Source organism: Oreochromis niloticus, linkage group LG14, assembly GCF_001858045.2.
Source record: "Oreochromis niloticus isolate F11D_XX linkage group LG14, O_niloticus_UMD_NMBU, whole genome shotgun sequence".
In the NCBI taxonomy this organism is placed as follows: domain Eukaryota; kingdom Metazoa; phylum Chordata; class Actinopteri; order Cichliformes; family Cichlidae; genus Oreochromis; species Oreochromis niloticus.
In genome coordinates this window covers 1,389,175-1,400,106 of record NC_031979.2, presented here as the reverse complement: position 1 = coordinate 1,400,106, position 10,932 = coordinate 1,389,175, and the positions used below count along the sequence as shown (strand labels likewise).

The window sequence follows — 10,932 nt, the reverse complement described above, 5'->3', positions numbered from 1 at the left end:
ACACACACAGTGTTGTGATCTCACCCAACTGCATTTTGTGCACACACAGATACATGGTTCAGTTTGTGGGAGGCAAAAAGAAAAAGCAAGGCTAGGTCTGCTTTTTTTAAACCACTACTTTTACAGTTTATGGAGGCTGTTGTTAATGTTAAGAAAATGTTACTGAATTTACTGATTGAAACTGTTATACTGAACGCGACTGACTGAAATCATCATAGGTATGCATGACATGTTTCAAAAGTAAATAAAGAAATCTTGCTGGGACATGTGAGCTATTATTAATTGAAATATATTTTATTTTATTTATCAGTAGCTACCTCCCCAGTCAAAAGAAATAAAAGCACCTGGATATCAGAACAATTTCGACTCTCACATCTGGAACCAGGCAAACACAAGAAAGTACAGAAGAGTGAGGCGTGTCTACATGTCTACATGTGAAAATCTGAGAGCCTCAATCACTGAGTATATGAGTACCTGATGCCTAATTTTTCTATTTTGCTTTTCATAAGTACAGATATTTGCATCATGAAATGATGCAGGAAAGGTACAAACTGGGGCATAAAAATGATCATAATGCAGGGAAAGTAATGATCAGACTGCAGTCCCAACAGTAATGCAACCTCACCTAAAAAAGTTAGATGCCTTGTTGATAGCTACGGTTGTATAAATTGGCAGCCTGTTGAACTTCCTGAGGGGGAAACGCCAGCTTCTTTAGAGGAAAAGAAACACATCTTGTTAACAATTTTTAATTCAGAAGGACCTGGAGCTGTGGAGAGACCTGATGTGGATGACTTCATGTGCCTCACATATATTTCTCAGTGGCAGCTTATCAACGGTTGTCCCTTACTTTCAGTAGCTGAAATTCAGGAGCAGTGGCCATTCTTGTTTACTCGGAAAGGTCTTTCGAACCACTTTCACAAACTCACAGGCATCGATATCAGTGAGCGCTTAGGTCAGGCCCTCATAACCAAAGGCAGAAGGATTATTAACTATTTCTCCAGCCAGAAACTCAAATGGAACCTTGGTATAAGGACACTCATCCAGCAGATAGAAAGTGAGGGAGTTTTGACCAACAACAAGGTTGGCACAGCAGCCATACTTCTCATGATGAAGTATTACAAGGAAGATGAAGACTCCCTCTTTGTCTTAGCAGATGTAAGCTTTTTTCATACAGCTCTATGTTTAATGCTGTTGCTTGCTGTCCTGTTTTTGTTTTTGTTTTTTTTGTTACATAAAATGTCTTGGTCCTTTTTCTGGCAGGAAACATCTACCAGGATGTCCCTTGAAGCAGAGAGCAACCTGCCAATCACTCCAAGGCTGATTATGCTTGGTAAGAAGTCATTCATGAAATAGAGCTGATTAGACCATATTAAAATTTCTGTTTGGCACAGGAGCTTTTCATGGACACAGGTATCCAGTCTCTGTTTTGTTAGCTCAAATTTCTGTAATTTCCTTTATAAACCAAGGTTGTTGGACACGTGTGTCAGTGAATCCAGCAAAGTAACAATATCAAATTTCACATTACATATTACTGATCAACATAGTAGTCTAGCTACACCAACAGCAGAAATACTGAAGTCAATACTGTAAAGTTTAACAGCAGCACAAACTATAAACTCCAAAATAACCATACAGTTAATACCTAATTATCATACCGGTAATTTAATTGAGCTGACTCTTTGTTAGGTGTGTTTAATGTGCAGAATAATTCCCAATTATGTACAATTATAATATGTTAAAACGGACTTATGTACATAAGGCCATTAATAATTAACTGTACGTAGCTATTTGCTTTATGACTATCTAGACAGTGTGAAGAAGTGAAGTATTGAAATTATTTTATGTTGCATAATGACAACATGTTGCCCCTATACATTTAAGGACAAAATTTAATGACCGCCACCTGCTGGATGGTGAGTGCAGAGGGGCGTGTAATTGTTGAGCTGGACAAAGAGAACATCTTTGCTGATGCAATGTCAGTCTTCCCAGGTTCATTCTATGTATTGAACCTGGAATACCAGGAGTCAGCGTGTGCAACATTGGAACTAATTCAGAGGTATGTTTGAACAGTTCGCTAATAGTGATAGATGATGAATAAATTATCCCTAACTCAACTTATTTCAAATCACAACTCAATGTTACTGTATGTTACTATTTATTATGGCATGTTTTAAGGTTTTTTGTAAGGATAAACCCTGAAGAGGGAACAAAATGTACCTCCAAGGTTGGGACAAGCAGAAAGACTGGGACCACTGTGAAGCGAAAGGTTGTTCACTTTAACCCTCATGTCACAACTTTCCTCCAGTGGCTTACTGAATTTGAGTTGAGAACTTCAAATTAGGTAACTGTTGTGGCCATTTATAGTGAATTTCTTGAATAATTTAAGTGAACAATGTGTTGTTACCTGTGTCTCCACAGATGATCCATGGCCCATGCTTTCTGGACATTTACACAAGACGAACAACAATGAAGACAAGCTCTCTCACAATCTTAGAAGAAGCTGTCTCTGTCCAATAGGTTTTTTGAGTGCAACAGTTTTGATTTTTTTCCCTTCTTTTACCCGTTTGTTTCAGCTACTTACACTTTAATTGTCACATGTATTGGCTCACCCTACAAATCAATGAACTCAGTCCACAAAGCAAGATCAGGGTTCAGTGCAGGTCAGTCACGTTCCTTCACACCACACACGCTCATCCATGTCCTTGTGGACCCTGTTTTGTGCATTGATTTGGTAGTGTGAGCCAGTATTTTGGACAAAGTGTATATAAAGGCAGAAGTGTGGGGCTTGATATTATATTCATTACAATTCAGTTTATTTGTATGGTGCCAACAAAATGAATGCCAAGGTACTTCAAATTGTAGGTTTAAGACCCTACAAAATATAACTAAGAAAACCCAACACTTGAACATATGTTGTCTGCCATGATATGGATATGACATAATATCGTTATTGTTTGTACAACCATCTGAGAAAATAATGGATTACATGGTTTAGTAAAAACAAGTACTTCCTCAATGAAAATATGTTTTCAGTTCTTTTCAGTTTTTGATTTTGGAATTGTGTATTTCTGCAGAGGAAAATCAGAACAGAAATAAAAAGTGGTGTAAAGCACATGAATTATATTTTGTGTGTGTGTACATCTATCTATCTATCTCGATCAATCGATCGATAGTGGGTATATATATATGTTTTTATATACAAATATATATAAATAAATAAATGGTACATTTTTTTTTAATACAATACAATTTTTTTGAACCCTCCAGTCTCTTACAGTATGTTACTGTTTCCTTAAATTACGGTAAATTACGACCTGTTAAACAGTAAATGACCGCCTGTTGGGACACGGTATCCTCTAGTAGAGATGAATATTTTTGGTACTGATGATGCGTGATAACGGTAAGTTACTGGTAAATATATTGCAGTTTATTACCATGCAGCGGGCTTACAGTGACATACCGTGAATAAACGGTAGTATACCAATTTCTTAATCACAGTATGATGTTACTTTGGCTACGTTCACACTGCAGGTCTTAATGCTCAATTCCGATTTTTTGATCAAATCCGATTTTTTTGTCTGCTTGTTCACACTACAAATAAAATGCGACAGCAAACGCGTTCTAATGTGAACGATCAAAGCGGCCTGCATGCGCAAAAGAAGATGTCACACACGCGCTCTGTTTAGACCCAGAGCAAATAATATTGTTTGACTGATGGCCCTTAATATAAAGACTTCAGACTTTACGTTTCCCAATTTTTGCTTTAAGTTATTTTGTTATTTACATAAAAATGTAGATAACCTAATAATTATCCTTATGGCTGTTTTAGTGCCAAAATTCACAAATTTTCTAACCCGTTTGGTTAAGGAATGGCGTAAAAAACGCCGTTTAATTATTCAAAACGCCGAAAAAAACGGCGTTCTGTTTCGACAAACAGCGTTTTTTCCGACTCTTACATGGCGCCATGAACGCACCATCCGAGTGACGTAAAAGCGGCGTTCAAAGACAGACGGAAACGCCGTTTTTCCGCCACTCGGTAGAAAACGCCGTTCAAAGATGCATAAAAACGGCGTTTTTTACGGCGTTCTGTGCCAGCTGTAACGGCGTTTAAAACGGCGTTTTATTGAAATTATGCAGGGCACTCCCCATGGATCCCTCATCCAATTACTTTCAACTCATTTCACCCAATCAAAGAAGAGGAAGTGCAGACCAGACCACACTAATGCATCCATTTAGCACTCCATTCAAATGCTATTACATGCATTTGAATGGAGTTCTCGCCTGAAACAAAGTACAGGTTTTCATTTTGTGAATAACTTGAAAATCTTAGCTCAAACAGCTGCAAAACCTATTTCCCCAGCATAGAAATGCTGAATTCTATAAGGCCAAGCCTGAAATATGTGTGTCCGAGTCTTCTATCAAAAGTTACAGCTGTCTTTATGGACTTGGTGAAAATCGCCTTATTTCGGCGAGACAGTGCGTTTCTCGCCTGAAACACATTATGGGTTTTCATTTTGTGAATAACTTGAAAATCTTAGCTCAAACAGCTGCAAAACCTATTAATTCAGCATGGAAATGCTGAATTCTATAAGCCCAAGCCTGAAATATGTGTGTCCGAGTCTTCTATCAAAAGTTACAGCTGTCTTTATGGACTTGGTGAAAATTGCCTTATTTCGGCGAGACAGTGCGTTTCTGGCTGTTACATGCATTTGAATGGAGTTCTCGCATGAAACACATTATGGGTTTTCATTTTGTGAATAACTTGAAAATCTTAGCTCAAACAGCTGCAAAACCTATTTCCCCAGCATGGAAATGCTGAATTCTATAAGGCCAAGCCTGAAATATGTGTGTCCGAGTCTCGTATGAAAAGTTACAGCTGTCTTTATGGACTTGGTGAAAATCGCCTTATATCGGGGAGACAGTGCGTTTCTCGCCTGAAACACATTATGGGTTTTCATTTTGTGAATAACTTGAAAATCTTAGCTCAAACAGCTGCAAAACCTATTTCCCCAGCATGGAAATGCTGAATTCTATAAGGCCAAGCCTGAAATATGTGTGTCCGAGTCTTCTATCAAAAGTTACAGCTGTCTTTATGGACTTGGTGAAAATTGCCTTATTTCGGCGAGACAGTGCGTTTCTGGCTGTTACATGCATTTGAATGGAGTTCTCGCATGAAACACATTATGGGTTTTCATTTTGTGAATAACTTGAAAATCTTAGCTCAAACAGCTGCAAAACCTATTTCCCCAGCATGGAAATGCTGAATTCTATAAGGCCAAGCCTGAAATATGTGTGTCCGAGTCTACTATGAAAAGTTACAGCTGTCTTTATGGACTTGGTGAAAATCGCCTTATTTCGGCGAGACAGTGCGTTTCTGGCTGAAACACATTAGGGGTTTTCATTTTGTGAATAACTTGAAAATCTTAGCTCAAGCAGCTGCAAAACCTATTAATTCAGCATGGAAATGCTGAATTCTATAAGGCCAAGCCTGAAATATGTGTGTCCGAGTCTCCTATCAAAGGTTACAGCTGTCTCTATGGACTTGGTGAAAATCGCCTTATTTCGGCGAGACAGTGCGTTTCTCGCCTGAAACACATTATGGGTTTTCATTTTGTGAATAACATGAAAATCTTAGCTCAAAAAGCTGCAAAACCTATTTCCCCAGCATGGAAATGCTGAATTCTATAAGGCCAAGCCTGAAATATGTGTGTCCGAGTCTCCTATCAAAAGTTACAGCTGTCTTTATGGACTTGGTGAAAATCGCCTTATTTCGGCGAGACAGTGCGTTTCTGGCTGTTACATGCATTTGAATGGAGTTCTCGCCTGAAACACATTATGGGTTTTCATTTTGTGAATAACTTGAAAATCTTAGCTCAAACAGCTGCAAAACCTATTTCCCCAGCATGGAAATGCTGAATTCTATAAGCCCAAGCCTGAAATATGTGTGTCCGAGTCTTCTATCAAAAGTTACAGCTGTCTTTATGGACTTGGTGAAAATTGCCTTATTTCGGCGACACAGTGCGTTTCTGGCTGTTACATGCATTTGAATGGAGTTCTCGCATGAAACACATTATGGGTTTTCATTTTGTGAATAACTTGAAAATCTTAGCTCAAACAGCTGCAAAACCTATTTCCCCAGCATGGAAATGCTGAATTCTATAAGGCCAAGCCTGAAATATGTGTGTCCGAGTCTCGTATGAAAAGTTACAGCTGTCTTTATGGACTTGGTGAAAATCGCCTTATATCGGGGAGACAGTGCGTTTCTCGCCTGAAACACATTATGGGTTTTCATTTTGTGAATAACTTGAAAATCTTAGCTCAAACAGCTGCAAAACCTATTAATTCAGCATGGAAATGCTGAATTCTATAAGGCCAAGCCTGAAATATGTGTGTCCGAGTCTCCTATCAAAAGTTACAGCTGTCTTTATGGACTTGGTGAAAATCGCCTTATTTCGGCGAGACAGTGCGTTTCTGGCTGGTACATACATTTGAATGGAGTTCTCGCCTGAAACACATTATGGGTTTTCATTTTGTGAATAACTTGAAAATCTTAGCTCAAACAGCTGCAAAACCTATTTCCCCAGCATGGAAATGCTGAATTCTATAAGGCCAAGCCTGAAATATGTGTGTCCGAGTCTCCTATGAAAGTTACAGCTGTCTTTATGGACTTGGTGAAAATGGCCTTATTTCGGCGAGACAGTGCGTTTCTCGCCTGAAACACATTATGGGTTTTCATTTTGTGAATAACTTGAAAATCTTAGCTCAAACAGCTGCAAAACCTATTCCCCAGCATGGAAATGCTGAATTCTATAAGGCCAAGCCTGAAATATGTGTGTCCGAGTCTCCTATCAAAAGTTACAGCTGTCTTTATGGACTTGGTGAAAATCGCCTTATTTCGGCGAGACAGTGCGTTTGTGGCTGTTACATGCATTTGAATGGAGTTCTCGCCTGAAACACATTATGGGTTTTCATTTTGTGAATAACTTGAAAATCTTAGCTCAAACAGCTGCAAAACCTATTTCCCCAGCATGGAAATGCTGAATCTATAAGCCCAAGCCTGAAATATGTGTGTCCGAGTCTTCTATCAAAAGTTACAGCTGTCTTTATGGACTTGGTGAAAATCGCCTTATTTCGGGGAGACAGTGCGTTTCTCGCCTGAAACACATTATGGGTTTTCATTTTGTGAATAACTTGAAAATCTTAGCTCAAACAGCTGCAAAACCTATTTCCCCAGCATGGAAATGCTGAATTCTATAAGGCCAAGCCTGAAATATGTGTGTCCGAGTCTCCTATCAAAAGTTACAGCTGTCTTTATGGACTTGGTGAAAATGGCCTTATTTCGGCGAGGCAGTGCGTTTCTCGCCTGAAACACATTACGGGTTTTCATTTTGTGAATAACTTGAAAATCTTAGCTCAAACAGCTGCAAAACCTATTTCCCCAGCATGGAAATGCTGAATTCTATAAGGCCTAGCCTGAAATATGTGTTTCCGAGTCTCCTATCAAAGTTACAGCTGTCTTTATGGACTTGGTGAAAATCGCCTTATTTCGGCGAGACAGTGCGTTTCTCGCCTGAAACACATTATGGGTTTTCATTTTGTGAATAACTTGAAAATCTTAGCTCAAACAGCTGCAAAACCTATTTCCCCAGCATGGAAATGCTGAATCTATAAGGCCAAGCCTGAAATATGTGTGTCCGAGTCTCCTATGAAAAGTTACAGCTGTCTTTATGGACTTGGTGAAAATCGCCTTATTTCGGCGAGACAGTGCGTTTCTCGCCTGAAACACATTATGGGTTTTCATTTTGTGAATAACTTGAAAATCTTAGCTCAAACAGCTGCAAAACCTATTTCCCCAGCATGGAAATGCTGAATTCTATAACGCCTAGCCTGAAATATGTGTTTCCGAGTCTCCTATCAAAAGTTACAGCTGTCTTTATGGACTTGGTGAAAATCGCCTTATTTCGGCGAGACAGTGCGTTTCTGGCTTTCTGCATTGAAGGATTCTCGCATGAAACACATTATGGGTTTTCATTTTGTGAATAACTTGAAAATCTTAGCTCAAACAGCTGCAAAACCTATTTCCCCAGCATGGAAATGCCTGAATCTATAAGGCCTAGCCTGAAATATTGTGTCCGAGTCTTCTATCAAAAGTTACAGCTGTCTTTATGGACTTGGTGAAATCGCCTTATTTCGGCGAGACAGTGCGTTCTCGCCTGAACACATTATGGGTTTTCATTTTGTGAATAACTTGAAATCTTAGCTCAAACAGCTGCAAGACCTATTCCCAGCATGGAAATGCTGAATTCTATAGGCCAAGCCTGAAATATGTGTTTCCGAGTCTCCTATCAAGTTACAGCTGTCTTTATGGATTGGTGAAAATCGCCTTATTTCGGCGAGACAGTGCGTCTGCTGTTACATGCATTTGAATGGAGTTCTCGCATGAAACACATTATGGGTTTTCATTTTGTGAATAACTTGAAAATCTTAGCTCAAACAGCTGCAAAACCTATTTCCCCAGCATGGAAATGCTGAATTCTATAAGGCCTAGCCTGAAATATGTGTGTCCGAGTCTTCTATCAAAAGTTACAGCTGTCTTTATGGACTTGGTGAAAATCGCCTTATTTCGGCGAGACAGTGCGTTTCTGGCTGTTACATGCATTTGAATGGAGTTCTCGCATGAAACACATTATGGGTTTTCATTTTTTGAAAATCTTAGCTCAAACAGCTGCAAAACCTATTTCCCCAGCATGAAATGCTGAATTCTATAAGGCCTAGCCTGAAATATGTGTGTCCGAGTCTCCTATCAAAAGTTACAGCTGTCTTTATGGACTTGGTGAAAATCGCCTTATTTCGGCGAGACAGTGCGTTTCGTGCGTTTCTCGCCTGAAACACATTATGGGTTTTCATTTTGTGAATAACTTGAAAATCTTAGCTCAAACAGCTGCAAAACCTATTTCCCCAGCATGGAAATGCTGAATTCTATAAGGCCAAGCCTGAAATATGTGTGTCCGAGTCTCCTATCAAAAGTTACAGCTGTCTTTATGGACTTGGTGAAAATCGCCTTATTTCGGCGAGACAGTGCGTTTCTGGCTGTTACATGCATTTGAATGGAGTTCTCGCATGAAACACATTATGGGTTTTCATTTTGTGAATAACTTGAAAATCTTAGCTCAAACAGCTGCAAAACCTATTCCCCCAGCATGGAAATGCTGAATTCTATAAGGCCAAGCCTGAAATATGGTGTGTCCGAGTCTCCTATCAAAAGTTACAGCTGTCTTTATGGACTTGGTGAAAATGGCCTTATTCGGCGAGACAGTGCGTTTCTCGCCTGAAACACATTATGGGTTTTCATTTTGTGAATAACTTGAAATCTTAGCTCAAACAGCTGCAAAACCTATTTCCCCAGCATGGAAATGCTGAATTCTATAAGGCCAAGCCTGAAATATGTGTGTCCGAGTCTCCTATGAAAAGTTACAGCTGTCTTTATGGACTCGGTGAAATCGCCTTATTTCGGCGAGACAGTGCGTTTCTCGCCTGAAACACATTATGGGTTTTCATTTTGTGAATAACTTGAAAATCTTAGCTCAAACAGCTGCAAAACCTATTAATCAGCATGGAAAATGCTGAATTCTATAAGGCCAAGCCTGAAATATGTGGTGTCCGAGTCTCCTATCAAAAGTTACAGCTGTCTTTATGGACTTGGTGAAAATCGCCTTATTTCGGCGAGACAGTGCGTTTCTCGCCTGAAACACATTATGGGTTTTCATTTGTGATAACTTGAAAATCTTAGCTCAAACAGCTGCAAAACCTATTAATTCAGCATGGAAATGCTGAATTTATAAGCCAAGCCTGAAATATGTGTGTCCGAGTCTCTATCAAAAGTTACAGCTGTCTTTATGGACTTGGTGAAAATCGCCTTATTTCGGCGAGACAGTGCGTTTCTCGCCTGAAACACATTATGGGTTTTCATTTTGTGAATAACTTGAAAATCTTAGCTCAACAGCTGCAAAACTATTTCCCCAGCATGGAAATGCTGAATTCTATAAGGCCAAGCTGAAATATGTGTGTCCGAGTCTCCTATCAAAAGTTACAGCTGTCTTTATGGACTTGGTGAAAATCGCCTTATTTCGGCGAGACAGTGCGTTTCTCGCCTGAAACACATTATGGTTTTCATTTTGTGAATAACTTGAAAATCTTAGCTCAAACAGCTGCAAAACCTATTTCCCCAGCATGGAAATGCTGAATTCTATAAGGCAAGCCTGAAATATTGTGTCGTCTCCTATCAAAGTTACAGCTGTCTTTATGGACTCGGTGAAATGCCTTATTTTGCGAGCAGTGCGTTTCTCGCCTGAAACACATTTTTTCATTTTGTGAATAACTTGAAAATCTTAGCTCAAACAGCTGCAACTTCAGCATGAAATGCTGAATTCTATAAGGCCAAGCCTGAAATATGTGTGTCCGAGTCTCCTATCAAAAGTTACAGCTGTCTTTATGGACTTGGTGAAAATCGCCTTATTTCGGCGAGACAGTGCGTTTCTCGCCTGAAACACATTATGGGTTTCATTTTGTGAATAACTTGAAAATCTTAGCTCAAACAGCTGCAAAACCTATTTCCCCAGCATGGAAATGCTGAATTCTATAAGGCCAAGCCTGAAATATGTGTGTCCGAGTCTCCTATCAAAAGTTACAGCTGTCTTTATGGACTTGGTGAAAATCGCCTTATTTCGGCGAGACAGTGCGTTTCTCGCCTGAAACACATTATGGGTTTTCATTTTGTGAATAACTTGAAAATCTTAGCTCAAACAGCTGCAAAACCTATTTCCCCAGCATGGAAATGCTGAATTCTATAAGGCCAAGCCTGAAATATGTGTGTCCGAGTCTCCTATCAAAAGTTACAGCTGTCTTTATGGACTTGGTGAAAATCGCCTTATT

General features: G+C 39.4%; 1 protein-coding gene across 3 annotated transcripts; it reads left to right on the top strand.

The window, feature by feature from the left end:
* Nucleotides 1–602: 602 nt before the first annotated feature.
* On the top strand, nucleotides 603–2,642 carry LOC109205038 (uncharacterized). Of its 3 annotated transcripts, XM_025898430.1 has the most exons (5): nucleotides 603–1,155; nucleotides 1,261–1,330; nucleotides 1,882–2,056; nucleotides 2,176–2,266; nucleotides 2,419–2,572. In XM_025898430.1, the coding sequence occupies exons 1-5, from the start codon at nucleotides 796–798 to the stop codon at nucleotides 2,515–2,517; spliced, it is 795 nt and encodes a 264-aa protein (XP_025754215.1). In that variant the 5' UTR covers nucleotides 603–795; the 3' UTR covers nucleotides 2,518–2,572. The 3 variants fall into 3 exon arrangements, with proteins under 3 accessions (XP_025754215.1, XP_025754216.1, XP_025754217.1); XM_025898431.1 differs by lacking the exon at nucleotides 2,176–2,266; XM_025898432.1 differs by lacking the exons at nucleotides 1,882–2,056; nucleotides 2,176–2,266 and having other exon boundaries at nucleotides 2,419–2,642.
* The last annotated feature ends 8,290 nt before the right edge of the window (nucleotides 2,643–10,932 follow it).

Bases quoted from the DNA above. Each gene is read 5' to 3' on its own strand.
- LOC109205038 (XM_025898430.1), top strand. From the start codon at position 796: ATGTGCCTCACATATATTTCTCAGTGGCAGCTTATCAACGGTTGTCCC. The intron at 1,156-1,260 runs GTAAGCTTTTTT...TTTTTCTGGCAG, and splicing joins CCCTCTTTGTCTTAGCAGAT to GAAACATCTACCAGGATGTC. The intron at 1,331-1,881 runs GTAAGAAGTCAT...TATACATTTAAG, and splicing joins TCCAAGGCTGATTATGCTTG to GACAAAATTTAATGACCGCC.